The following is a 21,688-nucleotide window of genomic DNA, read 5'->3' as shown; positions in this document are numbered from 1 at the left end:
CTCTCACACACGCTTCAAAAGGGGTGGAGCTTCAGTCTCATGCCGCTCTGCGATTGGCCATTTTCGAAGTCCATCAGAGCTTGACGCTCGCTCTCGAACTCTGACCGCGCCCCCGAGGCTCAGCGGCTCGCGGTGGAACAGGAGAGAGTGTCCGCGCCTTGTCAGGAGGCACCAACGTTCTGTTCTTTCTTACTGGAAAAAAACGAGAATATTTCAGCTCATTCATGGCTAAATTAGTTTTATTCGACGTCCAGAAACATATCCATTCCGGACCGCGGCTCTGACAACGACAGGCGACGAGAAAATCCGCAGCTCTCAGCGGTTGGAGTTTACCGAGGATTTTCATAGCAGTTTCGTGCTTGGAGGCGCTCGAGTGCCGGTGTCGTCGTCTCCGTGGGCGCCTTTTCGTGCTTTCTGGTGACAGCTGACACTTGTCCGATTTCCGAAGACTAGAAGGCCTGAACTGTCTCCCTCCTGTCCGGTTCACCGGGTGTCCCTGTCAGTGCCGGGCCGCCTGCACCACACTCACCCCGGCGCGGCCTCGCTCCTTACCGAGTCCCCGGCGACGACACAGCTACCTCCCCGGGAGAGCCAGTTACCCATACTCCTCTAACTCACCTGCCGTGCTTAGAACTACCAAAAACAGTGGATCCTAGGAGAAATAACGGACAAGAGAGACGCGGATCTGTGCGCTGGTGATATAGACAGACAGAGCTGTCATACAACATTTCAACAGCTCTCTGAATTAACATATTGAGTTTTTTCTTTCCCGCGATTGGCTTCTTCTCTCGTGCATATCCGTTATTAAGCTATTAGACAACAAAACGTCAATTATACAAACTAATCAGGCGTTGTGCAAAGGCAAGGCCTCGTCTGCTAACTCCGATAGCTACATCGCTAACTCCCAGCCTGGGTTTAATCAGCTTCTAATCTTATTAACCGCACTTTTTGACTCTTATTCATCGCTTATTTTGTTCCATAAGACACAATAGCGAAGCGATTTTAATTTATAGTTACTGGTTCAACGCACAATACGGTATTCCTAGCCAAGAGATCTATTGATCAAAAGCAGCAGGAAACAGAGCTGTCAGCCTTTATTATTTTCTACTACTCGGCCTGATTAACTCCAACCTTGGGAAACAAACCCCCCGAAGAATCTTATGTGTTGTGCTTGTTTCAGCTGACCTTTGCTACCAAAATTAACTTAAGTCCCTCGCGAGCTTCTTGCGCAGCAACCCGCTGCATGCACTGATACGGGAAAGACTTGATTTATATTTTTGTACCATAGTTCAGGAGCCATTTAGAACAGGTTCAAATATCTGCACAAACCTTCCACTACTGTTTAGCCATGAGTATTGAGATTCCAGTCGGTCTGACGGAGCTGCTCCAAGGCTACACCGTAGAGGTGCTGCGCCAGAGGCCGCCGGACCTGGTGGAGTTTGCCGTGCAGTATTTCACCCGTCTGCGGGACACCAGGAACCAGGACGGGTCCGGGGTCGCCACCGCCAAAACCGGGGGGAAGGGAGTGATGTTTGATGGCGAACCGATGCAGACAGAGTCGAACGGCGACGACGATGACGAGGACGATGACTCAGACTTTGAGCGTGAGTGCCTCTTTATTAAATCAGCTTATTACGCCACCTGTAAATGATGAAGATATCGCTGCTTGAGTATGTTTTAGTGTATACCGTGTTTGCACGGCTAACAAGGGTGTCAGATCTCCCTTGAGATGGGTAACGTGAGGAACAGCCTTATCTAGGCTGTTTCCATGGCACTCGCTCGAGCTCTCATCCAAGCGCTTGATTGACAGAGTGACAAGTGGCGCCCGCACAAGGCATCCCCAGAACGCATGCAAAATTAAGATGGGATAGTATGCACGCTTAATAGATTTGCATTAATATTTATGCATTTCTGTTCTTGAATAGAGACGGCTGTGGTGTGTGATCGGTCTAGCGTTGTTAGCCCATTCGTGCTGTATGAATTGCTTGTATGAATGGATGCGGGATGGCCATTGAGAATGCTAACGGATTTTTCATAATGGAGAGAGGTGCGCTCGTGCACATCAAAGCAGTCCCTCTTTCCTTTCATGTAGTGTAGTGCAGAGCGAGCAGCTGCAAAAGCAGGCAGATTTCACTGGCAGACATCTAAGTCATCATTTGTGAATTAAAACATTCTTTAAAAGAAGTCATTGAGAGAAATCTGGACCATTGAGAAGAGGTGTGGAAATGGATACAGGGATTGTTTTGTTACACATTCCTAAATCACTTAGGCCTAATCATATTTCATCAAACCACATGATATGCAGTGTGTCAGACACCTGTGTCTGTGTGGATTATGTCTTGTTTACGCTGATCGTTTAATATTTAATTCTGTAATTGTTTTTCACATCCTCTTACAAAACGGAATGGGAAAATCAATGCCAACTGTGTGTTAAATCTGATCTCAAGCCGTACACAACGACCCACTGCGTCAAACGAGATTCTGAAGTGTGCAGCCAGTTTCATATCCCACAATTTTGTCAGATTTGAAAGGTTGGTAAATTAAGTAAAAGCTTGAGTGGCTTTTCCAGTGCAAGTGTTATAGTTACCAAGAAAGTTGTTGTTATTGTTATAGAGTTGTCACAATTCTGGAATTTCTAATTTTGTTACGATACCTTGAAAATTAATCTCCAACACGCATTCACTAGAGCACCACGAGTCACGGCATGCGTGTTCTTGACGTGAGAGCTGATGTTGTTGAGTTGGACAGAGATTAATATTTTTTAAATAAAGTGGAAAATGATGATTTTTGCACAAGCAAAGCACTCACATCGCTTCATAAGGTTAAACCTTTGAGGTTAAACCACTGGAGTCACATGGATTTACCTTAATGATGTCTTTACTACCTTTCTGGGGATTGAAAGTGTTAGTCGCGTAGGCTGTTAATGGAGGAACAGAAAACTCTCAGATTTAATTAAAACGATTTTTATTTGTGGTCTGAAGATAAACAAATGTCTTACGGGTTAGCGCAATTAGCCACGAAAAATAAGTCAATTTGGTACTTGTGAGCTGTTTGAGGGCGAACCTGGGTTCGAATGACGTCAGAGTTCGGTTCGTTTGGATGATGTGAACGCTGTCTTCCGAACTCGGGTGCGCACCCGCGAACCGTACTCGAGTCCGCTTAAAAAGGGTGGTCTGGGGTACGGTTCATGTGAACTCCAGTACAGTTTGCTGCTGATATGAATGCAATCGTACCAAATCGCAGAAGTGAACCGCTATTGAAGACGTATAAGATGGTGCGTGTGTGTGTTTGTATACACTTACCTTGACAAAAAGAGGGATTGATGCACTGCAAGCAGAGAGATGATTTCTGCTTGCCTCCGCAAACATTTTCTTCGGCAGACAGCCCGCTGGAACGATTTTAGTACTTTTGCAGCAGACAGACACAAGTGTGTTTCTGTATCTTTTCTTTGAAAACAAAACCGGTTCAAAAAAAGAACGAATGTGAAGCGAGCAATTCTATCCATTTTGGCGCTTTTTCATTCGTAGCGGTTACCAAGCAACACGATTACGCGGCAGCTGCCAGCTTGATGACGCAAGTGTACCACGGTTTGGATACAAATAATATAATGTGAACACAGTCCATCGGGGGCAGGAGGAGGGGGGAGCAATCGAACTCGGGTTCGGAACAGGCAATCGAACCAAGTGTGAAAGTTCAAAGTTCAAAGAGTTTATTGTCATATGCACAGACAGAAAGCATGTTTCCCTGTACAATGAAATTCTTACTTTGCCGTCCACATTAAATGTCATAAAATAAATACAATAAATACAATGTCATACAAAAATAAAAATAGCACAAAGAAGAATTTCTTAATAGTGAATTTCTTAATAAAAGCAATAAAAGTGAGATAATAACAATTAAATAGAGCAATAAAATTAAACAGTTATGTCCATGGTTGCAAACTCCTATCGACTGTTTAGGAGTCTAATGGCAGAAGGAAAAAAAGAGTTCTTCAGTCTTGAAGTCCTGCATTTCACACTTCTATACCTCCGTCCTGAGGGTAGAAGAGTGAACAGTCCGTGCTGGGGGTGGGAGGGGTCTTTGAGGATGGAAGCAGCTCTCCTGGTGACCCTGCGGTGGTATATGCTCTCTAGAGAGGGCAATGGAGTCCTGGTACGTGTGCGCTCTTTTGTGGTGATTGCGAAACCTGCAGGAATGAGTAAAATTATGTGCAATTGTAATACCCACAACCTCACAAAATTCAGGCCCTGTAACACCAACATTATTCAACCACAGAGCGAATGAAACGGGTTTATAAGAGTAAGGTGTGTGTCAAACTTTCAATTCGCCGTCGGAGAGAAGAGAGATTGAGAATGTACAGCTGATATCGGTGTATCGATACTGCAGAAAAGGAGTATTGGAATCGTTTCAGATATTGACACGTATTTGACAACACCGAGTAGATTATTTTCACAGTTATTGTTAGTACGTCATAGGCCAAAAACATCTGGGGGATTATTAGGTTGCGACTTGTTAATGAATATGTCCCTGAAGCGTAAATGACGCTGGGAATTGACGTGCTTCACTAGCAATTCTCGCTTGAAGTGTGAATGTCCGCACACAAACATTGTTGGCCCTGCTAATTCTGCACCGGCTTCTTTGCAGTATTTGCACAGCATAACATCTTTATCTTGCTCGTATTGTAGCCACAGAAAATCGTCTAGCTATTCTGTTTGGAACCTGTACTTTTTAACGTTACCTGTCACTGATATTTTCTGCTTCTTACAAGGAACAACAGCACCAACGTCTTGTTCTTTTTGTTCGAAGCTACTCTGTTCAAATTAAAATGTGATACTATTCATCCCAACACAAGACAATTTCAACGCCACAGTAGCCTCAACTTATTTCGCGCCGTTTGGTTGACTGGCATTAAAAGTGTGAAACGTCACTGTTGATATGTAACGTACTTGTAAGGGCATTTGGGAGTTGTAGTTTTTAGCTTCGATCGTTCAGTCGCACAAGTGCGCCTAGATATCTTTTCATGGTCGCGCACCGAAAATGTTGGTCGCAAATGCACTGTAGAGCCCTGCAAAGTACAAGTTTGTATTCATCCAGTTCAGGTAGAGCAGTTAATTAGCTCAGATAGTCGTCAGCACATCCAATCACGATAGCGGGATGGGTTCTGCGTTAGACACGTATTGTTCCACAGCAGAGCTTGAGGAATCAAGAGCATGCCGGGGCATGTTTGAACAGTTAAAGCATAGGTAAGACCATCCCATCTTGACCTTTCTTACTTTGCGTCATGCTGTCAAGAAAATATCTACACATCCCTGCAGAACTGGCTAAATGTATCACGCAAGAAGTTTGGATGGATTTGATGTCTCTTAGATTTGCATACTTTATCATATATATTGTTGGTTTCTGTGAGAATTTAGATACATGATCACAATTGGTTTTGGGTAAAGAGTAGTTAAAAGTTTCATAAGCAGTTTCAGCTGTTTCAGTTTCAGCTTCCGCCAGACTTTAGCACTAAACTAGAACACCACCATCCCTTCAACCACATGGCCTATCTACAAAACCCCTTGCCTGAATGCACAAAAAAGCATTTCTGATTTGCCTCAGGCTGTTAAAGGCACTTTATGTCTGGTATCTCTGAAAAGCAAAAAAAAAAAAAAAAAAACAGCACCCTAGTTACTAATAGAAAAGATGTACTGTAAATTAAAGTGAAATGAATTGAAGTATAAAAGAAGTGTGTGTCTAAGTGCAAGTGTATAGCTTGTCTGTCTGGAGGATAGTGTATTCTTTGTTTTAAGCAGGATAATCAGAGAGGAACAGAGCCGTCTGCTGTTTTAAGGACTCAGAGTCTCACTCGCACAACAACCTGCAATATCTGACAGGGTGTCAAAGAACCTGTTTGTGCTGCTCCTAACTGCTAATTTGCCTGTTGTCAATTTAATAGGACACAAGTTGTTGCAATAATGTTTTTGCATCATCTCAAACTCAATATTGAGCGTGAACATTTTTCACATTGCAGACATACAAAACTAAACCTTGAAAAAGAGAACTGTAGTTTTTTCAGGCAGTTAGCGTGTTGTCTCAGCCATGATGTGCTGTATCTGAGAAGGTCTTCGTGGCCAAAATCATGTTTTTGCAGTTTGTCGAGAATGAACTAATAAAGGGCCTGAATAATTTGTGTTAAAATGGCTAATTGAATAATTCTTTTCCTTTTCAGAAACAAAAAGATTGCACTATATATTTCTTAAGGTGCAGGAAAATTAAATAAAAATGAATTCACTGCAGTAGTAATTGCTTTTCTACTTGACCTTTTTTGAGTTTTAATCCTTTTTCTTTATTTAGAGTTCAGAAAGAAGAAAGGAAATGTTACATGTTTTTGGCTTTACTACAGGTCCCATCACATATACACACCAGCTATACTGGCTGTCATTCAGAGAAAATGCTTTGGTATTGTTTTCCTGTATTGTTTGCCTGTTTTGAATGCCTGGGTGTGTCTATCTTTTATTTTTCATGTTAGTGGTTTCCGATAACAATCTGGACTTTAGTACTTCCTCCTATCTATCAGCAAGAGGGTGACTAACTACCCTGACCCTGTTTGTTCTTCCCACCCTGGTCATTGATTTCAGAAGCTGCATTATAGTGTTGTCGTAAGAGCTTATGAAGTGTTATCTCAGCAGCTGGTCATAGACTTATCATTTCTGCATTTTTGAGCCCTGCACTCGCAGAAAACAAGTTAAGATGAAGTTATTTAGGTTTAAGAGTTATACATACTGCTATACATTTATTGCATAAACCATCTGTCCAATAGTGCAACAGAGCTGTTCCCTCTCAAGACATCGTGGGTAAAGTCCAAAGGTTAGACAGGATGTGGAAGCCCTGCACATTATCTACATTGTTGCCTATTATAGTCTCCAATTAAATATAATAGTTAATTTCCTCTCTCCTAACCACTCAACAGAGTGGGAAACATTGTTCTGATCCCCTTTTTTGCACGTTAGTTGACAACAACACACACAAATACACAAGATTACTCCTCAGCCTTTGTAAGATGTTTGCAGGTCAGTCTGATTAGTGGTGGTGGCTCAAGGAGAGCAGGTCATTGGGACAGGAAGAGTGCAACCAATGGGAGGACTCCAATTGTGAGGTGTATGTTTTGATTGGACATGCCTTGACCTTCAGCTAGCTTCACATAATGCCGTATCAGCCAATCAGAGACGGGTTAAAAGAACAGACAGGGACCTTGTCCAGTCAGGGTGCAGATTAAGCAGACTGATGGCCTTGTCTAATCAGAGGCAGAGCTGACCTCGCCTCTAATGTTCATATTGTGCACACAAACTGGATTCTTGCATATGCTTTTGTAAAGTTAATAGAAAGTTAATAAAATGGGTGTTTTTTGAGTAAATATCTGCTACTGTTGATCCTGCCATTCATGCTCTCTCACTGCAAGTAATCTTCTGGCTGTCGGTGAGGGGTTAAAGCCACAGGCACAGTGCTAGACAGATCCACACGGCCTTATAAGGGCTAAAGAGAGAGAAAGAGAAGGGGAGAAATGGAACACTGAGAAAGATAGACAAAGTTTTTAGAGAGTAAAGGAAAAGGGGGGAATTCAGACATCAAGATTGATTGCTTACAGCAGGAAGGGAAGAGAGTATTTTCCTCTTGTTTACGAGTTGTACAGCTGTTTGGGATTTTATTAATCAGTTGAGCAGCTTTCTCCGTGTGTGAGTTGGGGTTCTTTATTGTGTTATGGTACTATGTGTCACATAGTGTAGACTCTTGTGCTTTTGTGAACATGTGTTTTCTCTGATCGGATAGCTATTCGAGATGGATTTAAATCCGATCACTCAAACCACTTCAGGAGGTGGTTTGAAACGCATTTCAAAGGAAACCGTACTTGAGAAGTATAAATGCATCTGGTTGTTGAAGCCACATATGTAAATTTGACTCCTTCCAAAACGGTGTAAAAGCATGTGAACGTGAGATATGACAGCTCTACCTCAAAATGCATCGCCACAGATATGGCCTGCCGCAAACGAGTAGCTGAGCAAATATCTCTTCAGCAAGCCGACGCACAAACTGCCGCAAATGAAACAAAGTTCACTTCCTGAAGCTCATTCAAAGGAGAGAGAGACTAAATGATCTTACCAGTGCTGATGCCGCTTTCTCTCCTTTTGTGGACTTTGATCTTAAAATTAGCTGATGATAGATAAATTGCAGCTTAAATCTGTTTCTTTCGATGACGTGAACTCCTTCAAATTTGCATAGAGTAGGAATTGAAGAATGGATTTATATTCATTTTGTGGAGACACATTTATGTGGCCAAGTGTAAATGGAAGAGTTTTAACAATCTGATCAGTTAAAACGCATAAAATGTAAACAGGCCCTATGAGTCAACCATAGACCGATTCATTTGAGATTATAGCAGTAGCGAACCGTGGCCCTCTCACCCCCTTGCCTCGTTGGGAAAAAAGTAAACTCATCCTAAAATTGGCCTAGCTTACGGTGTCCTCTTCTATAATACTGCATGTTACTTTTGACAAGAAATGCCATAAGCAAACATCAGTGTGAGCGTGAGAGTTATCACCAAAATTAAACAAAAAGTAATAAAATGCAAATCATCATTACAAAGATTTGCATCATCACACAATCGGTGTGTGCATTTCAGCGGAATATGGTGACAACTAGCCGCAAAACCATCTTAAATTTAATGTAAGCCAATCCATCATGACAGCTCTCAGACCAGAGCATTAATATATATCATATATTATACCATTTATTTAAATTATACTGGCACAGCAGCCAATTAAATGTTTGTAACAGACCTTATCGAACATATGATTTGGGAAAAATTCTACTTTTATGCAGAATTACAGCAAATGTCCATGGTCGCCAAGTTAGTAAATTTACAGACTGACCAGTTATTCTGCAAAATAACAGTTTTTCTCAACTAAAGCAGTGGCCAGAATAAAATCAGTCACATAACCTATTAGATTTTACATAACTTACTAAAACAGCAAACAATTCCAGCAGTAAAGCTGCGTTCACACTACAAGCGACTTTGTCGCCAGTGGCTGGCAGTGAGGTTGCTAGTGGGCATTCCCACTACTGGTTGCCTAGTATTGTTTGTGAGTGGAGCAATGCTGTGGTTAAAATGCTTTAAAAAGCTTTGGCTTTCTGCACAAAATTAAGCTCTGGTGTAAGTCTTCCTTTGCAGATTAACTCCAGCTTTCCCTTAAAAGTTAATCTTGAAAACGGCATGGATAATAAATTGGCAATGCTAAATTGGCAAAATTTCCGGTTTCCATAGCGAAAAGCGCCAGCTATTTTATCAGCTTTTTCCTCCTGATTGTGTTCCTCAAAGTGGGCAGAATGCGCCATAACCTTGTAATAACAAGCCCCACCCATTTAAAGGGACAGTATTTTCCTGCCATTTGAAATTCGTCTCTCATTGACTTTCTATTGCTTGGCACTCTGTAATTTCACAGCTGGACCACCAATCACAGTGCTGAAAGAAAAATCCTAATATGGAGAAAACAGACATCTGCACAAAACACACTGAATAGGCAGATTTAAAGGGTTTATTTCCTCAAAAAGATTACATTTTTATTGTCAAATCAAATAAATGTTAAAAATATAATATAATAATAGTCAGCAGCCATGTCACCCTGTAGCCCAAGACTGGTTGCCCACTGAAGCTAAGCAGGGCTGAGCCTGGTTAGTACCTGGATGGGAGACCTCCTGAGAAAACCAGGTTGCTGCTGGAAGAGGTGTTAGTGAGGCCAGCAGGGGGCGCTCACCCTGTGGTCTGTGTGGGTCCTAATGCCCCAGTATAGTGACGGGGACACTATACTGTCAAAGAGCACCGTCCTTCGGATGAGACGTAAAACCGAGGTCCTGACTCTCTGTGGTCATTAAAAATCCCAGGATGTCTTTCGAAAGAGTAGGGGTGTAACCACGGCATCGTGGCCAAATTTGCCCAGTGGCCTCTGTCCATCATGGCCTCCTAATCATCCCCATATACTGATTGGCTTCATCACTCTGTCTCCTCTCCACCAGTAAGCTGGTGTGTGGTGGGCGTTCTGGCGCAATATGGCTGCCGTCGCATCATCCAAGTGGATGCTGCACATTGGTGGTGGTTGAGGAGATTGCCCCTTCTATGTAAAGCGCTTTGAGTGCCGAGAAAAGCGCTATATAAATGTAATGAAGAATTATTATTATTATTATTATTATTAATATCATATACTACCATTCAAATGTTTGGGCTGAGTACGATATTTTTTTTTTTTTTTTTTTACTATTATATATTATAATAATATTATTATAAGAAATCTTGAGCACTCAATCAGCATATCAGAATGATTTCTGAAGGATCATGTGACTGAAGACTGGAGTGATGATGCTGAAAATTCAGCTTTTCCATCCCTCGAATAAATGCCATTGATTTGATGATGTTTTGTGTTTTATCATAGTTTAGAATGGTTGTTTATGCATGTTGCGTGAGAGAGAAAGCACAGAACTTTTTGTAGTTTAGGTGCTGATTCTCACATGATAAGTGATTTTCGCTGTGCCATCACAGAGATCACACGCACATCTCAGTTTACTTTTAAAATTACTAGAGATCACACACACATATTCTGTTTACTTTTAAAATTACTATTCTCTCTCTCTCTCTCTCTCTCTCTCTCTCTCTCTCTCTCTCTCTCTCTCTCTCTCTCTCTCTCTCTCTCTCTCTTTTCTCTCTCTCTCTCTGGCTAATATTTGCCAGCAATGAGAGAGTGATAAGACTGTGTGTGCATGAGGATATCTAGAATGACATGGAGGGAGATAAGAAGACAGAGAGGACAAATATCGGGTTTCTCTTGTTTGTAGTTACTGTTGTTCATACTTATCCTGGCAGGTTTATACATAATTATGTAATACCTCCAATCATATGGCTTGCTGACTTCATTCTTTAAGCAGTCAGATTGAAAATGGATGAAAAAGTAGAAGTTTTTCCTTAGATATATATATATTTTTTTTTTAAATCATGGAAAATATCAAATTCCCTATATCTAGATGTTATGTGTATATAGACTACTGCTCAAAAGTTTGGGGTTGGTAAGATTTTTTAAATGTTTTTGAAAGAAGTCTCTTATGCTCACCAAGGGCAGCATTTATTTGATCAAAAGTTAATCTTGAAAACGGCATGGATAATAAATTGGCAATGCCAAATTGGCTAAATTTGCATTTTCCATTGAGAAAAGCGCTTGCTATTTTATCAGCTTTTCCCCAGCTCTTTAAAATAATAACATTATTCTTTTATATTATATTTTAAAATAATTTGTATTCCCGTGATGGAAAGCTGCATTTTCTTCAGTGTCACATGATCCTTCAGAAATCATTCTAATATTCTGATTTGCGGCTTAAGAAACATTTCTTACTATTTTCTAATGTTGAAAACAGTTGTGCTCCTTAATGTCTTTGTGGACATTAGACATTAGACCTCAATGTATCTTGTGTGCTGCTATATTCCATCTCCTCTGAAGCCATACTGCAAAAATGAAATTTGAGAACAATGTGGTGGGAAAGATTTTCAGTAAACGTTGTAAATTATCCATTAAAGATTGCCCTCACACCCATATTCTTTCCCTTTTCTTCCTTCCAGTGTCATTCTGTATTTCTCTCTCTCTCTCTCTCTCTCTCTCTCTCTCTCTCTCTCTCTCTCTCTCTCTCTCTCTCTCTCTCTCTCTCTCTCTCTCTCTCTCTCTCTCTCTCTCTCTCTCTCTCTCTCTCTGGTTGTCAAGAGAGAGTGAGTGGGTGTGTATTTGGGGGGGATAGTTATAGTCTTCCTTGTATTTTGTTGTCATGGCAACTTTGTCCACTTGATATCCCCTACACGTGAGGTTGAAGCACCCCATCTCACTATAGCCTACTTCATGCGCTCATGCATGCACTCATTTCTTTGAGTGCTCTCACAACAAAGTCTGTGTATTAAGCCGCCTTATCTGGGCATTGCCAGCCACACACAGTGTTAAGTAATTTGCAAAGAGGTGTAAATCTGAATGCTTATGTGTGAATGCCCACGATTCGCTGTTGCAGGTTAATTACTGTAAGAATGTGTTTTAAACATGATCATACATTCAGGTTTGTGAAAATCTGTGTGTTTGTTACAGAGCTACAGGTTATGAGCAGAACGTCTTAAGACGGTGGTTCACTAATAAGGGAGTGTGTATGTGAGAGAAAGCTCATTGCTAGTTTTACACCAAAGAGATAATGGAGTGATGGATTGTAACAGTGCCATGAGAAAGGAGGAGGAGGGTGTGCAGACCTGCAGGGCTCCTGAGAGTCGTGCTAGTGCACTCAGCTGTGATCGTACACACATAATTGCAATCTCCTGAAACTGGTACAGCCTGTAGGACAGGCCTTTTACTGACCTTACTGAATATTTAACATGCCCACACAGTTACTGAAGGGCACATGTGAAATTTGGAGACTAAATTTGATCGTGAACATTGTCTGAGAGTCTGCAGTTCTCAGCGAGCATAGGGGAATTTGAACAGTCATTAACTCTCTCTGTCTTTCTCTCCACAGCTCCTCCCCCCAGCAGATTTAACCGGAGAGTGTCGGGTGAGTTCTGTTTGACGTCATTGCACTAATCATGTGGTTTAAAGTGTGTGTGTGTGAGTGTCAGATAAGTGCTCTGCCTTTCCGTCATTTCCCCTTGTGTTTGTTTTATTGTAATTACTGTACGTGACCAGTATGCCCACTCATTCTGCCCCTTTCAATTGTGTTCCAGTAAAAAAATCATCATATGAAGGAATCTAGATATGCTACCTGTAAAGACACGTTTAATGCATGGAGAAGAATTATTATTTTTTTCATAAGTGTGAAGTTACGCACTTATTTGATAAAAAATACAGTAAAAACAGTTATATTGTCAAATATTATTACAATTCAAAATAACTTTAACTATAGCTTAAAATAACTTTAGAACTTAGAACATTCCTGTGATGTCAAAGCTGATTTTTTTTTCCAGTCTTCAATGTCACATGATCCTTGAGAAATTATTCTAATTCTGAAATATTTATTTTTTTATATCAATGTTGAAAATGGTTGTGCTGCTTAATATTTTTTTTATAAACTGATCTTTTTTTTTTTAGGATTCTTTGATAAATAGAACGTTTATAAAACAGCATTTATTTAAAATATAAATATTTTGTAATATTATATCTTTACTGTCTTGCTCAATAAATGTATTCATGTCGGTAAAATAAATCCTACTGTCTTTTGAACAACTTTTGAACTGTAGTGTAGTTTTTTTTTGGCATAATTTTTTTTTAAGCTGCTTTTTATTGTGAAAAGCCAAATATTTAAAATTGTTAACATGCTGTTTTTATTATACCGTGTTTTTTTTTTTTTTTGTATAGTATACATTTTTTGCTTCACATGCATGTGGCTTTGGTGAAGACTTCTAAGTAATTAAATAGTCATTTGTTTTCATAGTGTGTGCGGAGGCATTTAACCCTGATGATGATGAAGAAGACTCTGAGCCGAGAGTTGTTCATCCAAAAACAGACGAGCAGCGTTGTAGATTACAGGAGGCCTGCAAGGACATTCTGCTGTTCAAGGCTCTAGATCAGGTACACACACACACACACACACACACACACACACACACACACACACACACACACACACACAGAGATATGAGGGCTATTAAACTGTATACAGACGTCATCCAGGTTGTGTGTGCAGGTCAGTCAGTCAGGTTTGGTTTGCATGTGCGACTGATCACACGTGCCTTAATCAGCCACTGTCGGTTCATTGTTGGAGGAAATTATTAACATACTGTTCCTTGAACTGATTGGCACTCTTAATTTTCTGCTGATGTCATATAACACACACACACAAACATGTGATGTAGACTGTTTTAATTTGAGATAAATAACTGTGGTAGTTTCATGGCAGTGAATTAAAAGACACAACTTAGCAGAGAGGATTTATGCTAAAAGTCACGGTCAGCATGGTAAAACCTGCTTCTAAAAGTTACATCTTTAAATTCACCTCTTCAAAATTACCATTATAGTTTTATGAAATAATTTCTAGATATTTTTTGCCTTTTTTAATGTCTGTCAAATTATTTTTTTCTTGCATTCATTCTGCACTTAAATGCTAGACTATGTTCACTTGCATGTGGGTATCTTTTGGTATAGAACCCCCCCTTCTTTGTTCAGCATTGTGCACCATGAGTGTTGAGGTTTTAAGATGGCATGTCGAGATAGTTGAAACATGTCTGGACCCTCACGCTTTGTTCCATTCTGTTGCACTCTGTCTAGCTGTTGTGTGAACCATAAGAAACTTGCCTATACATATATATATATTTTTTAAATATGTAGTTTTGCATAAATCTGTACTATATGATTCAGAGCACAGAAACACATTTCCTTCATCAGACACTTTGTCTCTCTCTGGTACAGGAGCAGTTTTCAGAGGTGCTGGACGCCATGTTTGAGGTTCTTGTGCAGCCACAAGATCACGTCATTGATCAGGGAGATGATGGGGATAACTTTTATGTAATCGAGAGGTGTGTATTTGAAAGTGTTTTTTTTTCATATAGTGTGTAGTATAGCTGTTTTTGAATGTAAAAGGTCTGCAAAGTTTCAAAGATCAAAGTGCACGATAAATTGAGTCTCCTAAAAGAAAGAATTGATTCTGACCTGCCGAAACGAGTCGTCAACAATTCCAGTTTTACTTCCGGTTACATATCTACCTAACAACGTAACAAATTTGCATTATGCCAGCCTTTGATCATCATTGGCTGCCCGTGAATGTCTACTATGATCCGCGCTCATATACCGAGAACAATCGTGCTCGGACTCGGACCGCAGCAAACGTGCCCAGTGTGAAAGAATCTTCGTGCCCCTGAATCTTCGAATAAACTGTTTTTAGGCCCTTTGAGAAATGAGATGATGTGCAATGTATATTATGAAAGAATCAAAGTTGAAATTGACCTTAGATGCATGTAAACCTATTGTAGGAGACCTCCAAAACAAAATCTGGAACCTTTAAAATAACTTAATAGGGGCACTTTAATAAACAGGTTTGTGTATGGTATTCTTGTGCAACGATTTACGTATATCCTGATTTTGGGTAACAGATCAAACACTTATTTTAATCTTTGATTAATCTATCAGTTAAAAATCTGACCTTTTACTTCCAGCATTTTGTGTAAAAAGTTGATATTTTTCTAATAATAAGCAAATATAAAAAAGTAAACCTACAAATACATCTACTGCTACTGGATACTTCGTTACTGTTAATTTCTAAAAATGTACTTGCATTGCCTACTGTATGCACAGCGCATTACATGTTTAAACGAAAAGCTAAATGTAATGTCCAATTTTTGATTTGATAAAGGAACTGAGAGGTAAAAAAAAAAAAAAAAAGATTATGTTAATTCCTATTCATTGTTTACCTCAAACCATAGTAAAGTTCCTCATTTTGAATGTCAATACCTAAAGGCCAGAATATCAGAATGAAGTGTAGCAACAATATAATTACCACACAGCACTAACTGAATGTATGTTTTTGTGTATTTGTAGGGGTGTGTATGATATTGTGGTAAAGAAGGATGGTGTGGGCTGCTGTGTGGGTCAGTATAATAATAAGGGCAGTTTCGGAGAACTGGCCCTCATGTACAACACTCCACGTGCTGCAACCATCATTGCCACAGAGGATGGAGCCCTCTGGGGACTGGTGAGTGTGTGAGAGAGGATGCCATACCCTGTTGACAAAGTGCTCTATAACAGCACCGCCTTGTGGTCGGAACACTGAATGACTTGCTGCTTCACTTTTACAGTGCTTTCATAATTATGAAATGACAATAAGTGTGACAGAAGCATAAATCCAGATCCTAATACAACAGAGTTTTCAGCTGAACGGTATGTCTGTTTCAGGATCGGGCGACTTTCCGTAGACTCGTAGTGAAGAATAATGCAAAGAAGAGAAGGGTGTATGAAATCTTCATAGAGTCTGTTCCACTGCTCAAATCACTGGAGGTGAGAAAAATGATTGTAAAAACATCTATTCTATTGACAAATGTGTTGTTCAGTGGTTCTGTGAAAGAGTATCAGGGTTGCATAGCTGAAGTGAACATTGAGGAAAACCTTTAGGAGGAAGAGAAGAACATTGTTGCATTCTTAGACCGGTAATGAAATGATGAATACTTACCCCATCTTACCCCACGTTTCATAGTTATCTGAGAGGATGAAGATTGTTGATGTGCTGGGTGTAAAATCATTTCATGATGGAGAGAGGATCATTATGCAGGTGAGCTTTGCAGTTGCCCCAAAAAGTAGGACATAAGTGTATAAATATCATTGGACAACAACAGTCTTTACAATAAGTAGCATTTATTTAAAAAAACTTTCAAGCAAAACAGTTCATTAAAAGAAGTTTGTAAGGTTTTAAATGTAATACAAAAGATTCAAAATTCTGGTGGTCAAATGTTCATTACTATGATAACCTCCATTAGTTGCCAGGACACCTGTATCTTAATAACTCCAATTTAACACCATACAGTAAACTCACATAAAGCGATCTATACTATATAGCAAATCTCATTTGAATGATTGTTCATATCATCGCCATATTTAAACTATCGCCCAGCTCTAAGCTGCTAAATGGACTATTTAAAATAAACTATAAATATTTTCATTATGAAAATTGTTAAATTCATATTAATTTCAGTAAAGCTTCAATGAAACAATGTGTGTATGGTGAAAAGTTCTATACAAAAGTAAATTGACTTAATGAGAACTTATATAATCTTTATAAAAATAATAATTTGTTTGCAAATCCCACTTGGTCATATATTTGTACATTTACCTTTATACATGTAACTAATTTTGTGTAAGTCAGTGGGCCGTGCCATTGAGAACCATTGAGATATCCTCTGTTCAGATCTTGCACACTTGAATCAGCTACAGCTTGTCTAAAAGAACCAGCTTTCAAACACACACACACACACACACACACACACACACACACACACACACACACACAAGTGTAGTTATAGCACTGTAATAATGGAGCAGAACTGAAGATCAGGACTCTGACTTATGCTATTGTATCATTAATCATCATCATTATTGTGGACTGCTCTATTACCAGGGTGATAAAGCTGATTGCTTTTACATTGTGGAGTCTGGAGACGTGAAGATTATGATGAAGAGTAAAGTGAGTTCTTTATCTTTCTTTTTTTCCCTCTCTTTCATTCCCTCTGTTTCATTGTTATATTGTACAATTTTCATTTTTTAATGTTCAGGTTATGTTATTGTTATGTTTGTTTGTTCGATTGATTCCCCTAAAATTTTAGCATGCTTAGTCTGACTAGCTGGAGACTTCTGCTTAACCAATGGCTTAGCAGGGTCCCCGCGGATCCTTAAAAAGTCTTAAAGGGTCTTAAATTAGATTTTTTTAATTTAAGGCCATAAAAAGTCTTATTTTTACTTGAAAGGTCTTGAATTTTAGATGACACTTTGACTTAGACTTATCTAAATGCTTTCGAAATTAAAACTATCTAATTAGCGTAGGCCTACGTATTTTATTTTTTTATTCTATCTTTGTGGATTTGCTTGTTCACGTGACAATTCGCGTCACTTACGGCAGCATAATATGCCTACGTCTGTCTCCTGCACGCGAGAGGAGAGAAGAAAACGAGTAAATGTCAGTTCAATTGTAAGTTCAGTCTTTATGTTCTTAGGAGTGTGCGATATTGTCTATGAACTATGATATTGTAATCATTGTTTTAACTATGTACGAGGCACTGCGAGTGCGAGCTGACATCGCGTTTGTCTCTCATGCTTTCTTTCCCTGCGTGATGTGTCAATGCAGTTATAGATGTCCCCAAATGAGTTTTTGTCTTATATTTATATCATATTATGTTGTTATATTAGAATCAATATAACATGAGCAAGAGAAAGAAAATATTTATTTTATACGACAGTTAAATTAACAATAAAGGTAACATTGTGAGTTACTTTTTGGACACAATATTGTCAATTTTCGCTTTATATCGCTGACGAGAATTTCATAATGAAGCCGTAGTCCAACAGACAGCGAAGATTTTTTATTTTTTTACTGAAATCCGCGTTTTGAACGAATCATTTTAACGATTCAATGAACAATCACTTGTTTTTCAGAATGAATCAACCGTTTGAACAAATCGGTTGAATAAATGACTCCAACAACTCGCTTATTAAGACAGTGACTTGCTGGTGGTTTATTTATGCAATTGTAAATGAAGTGTAAATATAGTAGGCTAATGCCAGTTTTGATGCCGCTTCTGTGTCACCTCTGCACTGCAAGGATGGATTTTAATTTGATTTAATTTGACATTGGTACTGTGTTATTTTAATATAATTTAATTTGAATGTTAGAATTTGACATAAAAGGTGATGCATACCTCTAAATACGTTTAGAAACAATGTCCATATATAGGTGAAAATGCCCCTGGAAATAAATTTAAGGTGGCAAATATTGCCCCTTAATAAAAATGTTAATTTCGGTCACTACTGTGAACTGACCACTGCATAGAATATAAAAAATATGAATATCTTCGTGAGTCTGCTGTCAACAACAGGCCTAAACCAGCCAGGGTACCAGTACAAAAACACAATCAGTAAAATATCATCTAATTATTATCAACAAAACTTTGAAAATATCGAGACATATTTTTGTCAGTATTGCGCACCCCTAATGTACGGTATTAATTTTGATTTCTTCAGGTCTTAAAAAGCCTTAAATTTGACATTAAAAATTGTGCAGCTACCCTGCTTAGGTTTGGGGCGGGACTATTTGTTTGGCTAACCAATCATTTTTGCAGTTCTACTTGGTGATTTGTAGCAATGTAAAAACATTCTTTAATTTTCCCTCAGTAATGCCAACATTTCATTTTTAAATGTCTCTTTCTGTGTGTTTCTGTGTCTCCCAGACGAAAGCAGACCGACAGGATAACACCGAGGTCGAGATCGCTCGCTGCAGTAGAGGGCAGTATTTCGGAGAACTCGCTCTCGTCACTAATAAACCACGTGCTGCCTCAGCCTATGCTACAGGGGACGTCAAATTATTGGGTAAGTGTCTCTGTGGGCATCCGACTTGTATTTATGTATTGAAGTAAAATGTGTGCCAAGTGCTCATACAACATCACATGACTGATGTTTATGTATTTCAGTGATTGATGTACAAGCCTTCGAGCGCTTGCTGGGACCCTGCAAGGAGATCATGAAGAGGAATATCGCCCATTATGAGGAGCAGCTGGTGGCTCTGTTTGGATCCAGCGTGGACCTGAGGGACTGAGACAGACTGGCCGTGCCTTACACACACACACACACACTATACAACACAACACATAGGTTATACACTCGCAAAACATTTTGTAGGCACACATTCCTTTTTATGTGCACACACACATACTCCATCAAACACGCTCACACTTTCAAATCATACCTCACAAACACACACACACACGCCTGTTATTGCGTCAGCTGTTCAGTACGAAATAAAAGCATTACCAGCTCAACTGCTGTGACCCTGAACTAACCACAGCCTGGAGAGGACATATGCGCACACACACATACATTCACTTTCACCAAAAATTCCCAGCCAAGGACCCATTCTTTCTCATGGTCACTTGCAGTCACAACAAAGAAAAAAGAAAAAGAGACCAGATAAAAGAATCTATGTTTAAACAAGAAAAAAAGTTGATATCTTTCAATAAAAAAATGCAAAAAAGCGCAAAAATTGAACGTTTTAGAGCATTTTATGACAATGCAAAGCTTTGATAAACTTGTTTAAATATGACCTGTTTCCTTCCCTGCTGTTGGTGCATAAAAGTTTTTTGCTGGTGGTATCCACAGTGACTCGTTCTCCTTACTTAAACTCCACATTGTATTGATTATTGTATTACTATTATTATTATTATTACATATTTTTGTTGAAGGGTTGACTCGCTGTTACACCGCCCCCTAATTGGAGGATGCGAGGCCGAATCTAGTGCGAATTTTTTCCCTTTAGTCTTTCTGAATGAGTCGTCCTGAAAAATAAATAAAGCAGACATTTTGGTAACCTGCTGGGACTCTTATGTTGCGAATGGCTGTGTGTGCGTGCGTGTGTGTGTGTGTTGGACGATGTGGTCTGTAATTACAGGAACAGTGCCATTTAAATGTCAGGAATCAGTTTTGTTTGTAATCTTTTGATTGGAGACACCATACAAGTGTTTTGGAATGGAGTGTTATTTTTTCTTTAGGGCGTTAGCTGGCTATTGTTAGTTTATCACCTTTGAGGGTTGGCTAGTTTCAGCATTTACAGATTGTACTTTTAATAAACTTTCGATAAATCAGGGTGTCTACTTTTATTTGGGGATTTTTTTCTTTTTCATGGGAAGGGTGTTCTGAAAAACAATACCTTATGGGCTACATTAAATGAGTTGATGGAAATGTGCCTTTATTGATTATCATTTACTTTTCCCTACAATTACCTGAGAGTAAAATATTAAATTGTTACTTTATTGTTTTAAACTTTCTAATGGGTTCTATTGAGCAACTGAGCCATTTTGTCTCTTGTTTCTCACAGGTTACTTGTGACTTGAAACAGTCTGGTTGCGTCCTACTGTGAGAGATTAAAACACTCTTCTCAAGAGATACTTTCTGGCGTTTTCCTGCTCTTTTCTTAGCACAATTCACTCATCACGAAATGAAGGCTTGAAGTGAATGGCTGGTTATTTCAAGGACTTTGTCACAAGTCCATTCTTTCTGAATTTCTATATTATTTTTTGCTATATGTTCACGCTTAAAAATGATTTGGTAATTCTCCTGTACCATTTTGTGCAAAGAAATGCTCTGACAAGTCTTACCCAATTGGTTCCATTGTCTTCAGCATTAGTCTGAGAATGATTCACTGGGCTATGTAACACTTTTAACTGTCAAGAAATTACACCTATTTAAATGTTTTGGTTGAAAATACTCACCTTTTGATAAGAAAATCTTATTTTCCTGATTAATATTGACTGACTTGCTAGAACATTATATATACAAGGAAGTTGAAGGAACCCTAAAATGTCTTTAGGTAAAGAGAAATTGCTTAATTTTGTTTAGATTCAGATGGTGTTCTCACTCATTTATACTGTGTACTGTATATCACATGTCCCACAACAAGGCAACTGTTAACTTGCAGCGTTTATATCACTTTTGCAACAAATGTAGTCTAGAGCTGCGGGGTCCCTGTCACAAGGTTTGTCCTCCAGCACCGTGTGTCCTGCTGTTTGGTTTCTGTGGAATCCACAGACCTCGTCAGGGTAGGGAGCATATAGTTTTAAATAGTTAAATGGCACTTACACAACGGCCTGTATCAGTATTTGCTGAGAAAATCCCCTAAAAAAAATAAAATGTAAACATAAAAAAAATGCTTCAGAAGTCAAAATAGTATTTGTTTTACTGTCATTGATCATAAAGCCTGTCACTGTTCTTAAGTTCCATTTTGCAATCCGGTCTGACTCTAGAGGAGTATTATTCTTGTATTCTGCGTGTATGTTTTATGTAAGACTGGATGTTACATAACATCTTACTTTTTTCCCATCTTAGGCCTAACAACAACGTTTTGTATACATTGTATCTTAATTTTAATCAATTTTTCATCAACCAATTGCCTGGATTGT

At 39.1% G+C, this 21,688-nt stretch overlaps 1 protein-coding gene across 1 annotated transcript; it reads left to right on the top strand.

Annotated features, from left to right (window-relative positions):
* The first annotated feature begins 49 nt into the window (after positions 1-49).
* prkar2aa (protein kinase, cAMP-dependent, regulatory, type II, alpha A) lies at positions 50-20,374 on the top strand. The gene is made up of 10 exons (XM_084390422.1): positions 50-1,604; positions 12,565-12,600; positions 13,477-13,613; positions 14,451-14,557; positions 15,576-15,729; positions 15,930-16,031; positions 16,228-16,302; positions 17,146-17,211; positions 18,968-19,106; positions 19,208-20,374. The coding sequence occupies exons 1-10, from the start codon at positions 1,349-1,351 to the stop codon at positions 19,330-19,332; spliced, it is 1,197 nt and encodes a 398-aa protein (XP_084246548.1). The 5' UTR covers positions 50-1,348; the 3' UTR covers positions 19,333-20,374.
* Positions 20,375-21,688: the final 1,314 nt, after the last annotated feature.

Source organism: Rutilus rutilus, assembly GCF_951802725.1.
Source record: "Rutilus rutilus genome assembly, chromosome: 19".
Lineage (NCBI taxonomy): Eukaryota > Metazoa > Chordata > Actinopteri > Cypriniformes > Leuciscidae > Rutilus > Rutilus rutilus.
This window is presented reverse-complemented; position numbering and strand designations above follow the sequence as displayed.

Coding starts and splice junctions, on each gene's coding strand:
- prkar2aa (XM_084390422.1), top strand. CDS start 1,349: ATGAGTATTGAGATTCCAGTCGGTCTGACGGAGCTGCTCCAAGGCTAC. Junction 14,558..15,575: donor AACTTTTATGTAATCGAGAG/GTGTGTATTTGA, acceptor GTGTATTTGTAG/GGGTGTGTATGATATTGTGG. Junction 19,107..19,207: donor AGGGGACGTCAAATTATTGG/GTAAGTGTCTCT, acceptor TATGTATTTCAG/TGATTGATGTACAAGCCTTC.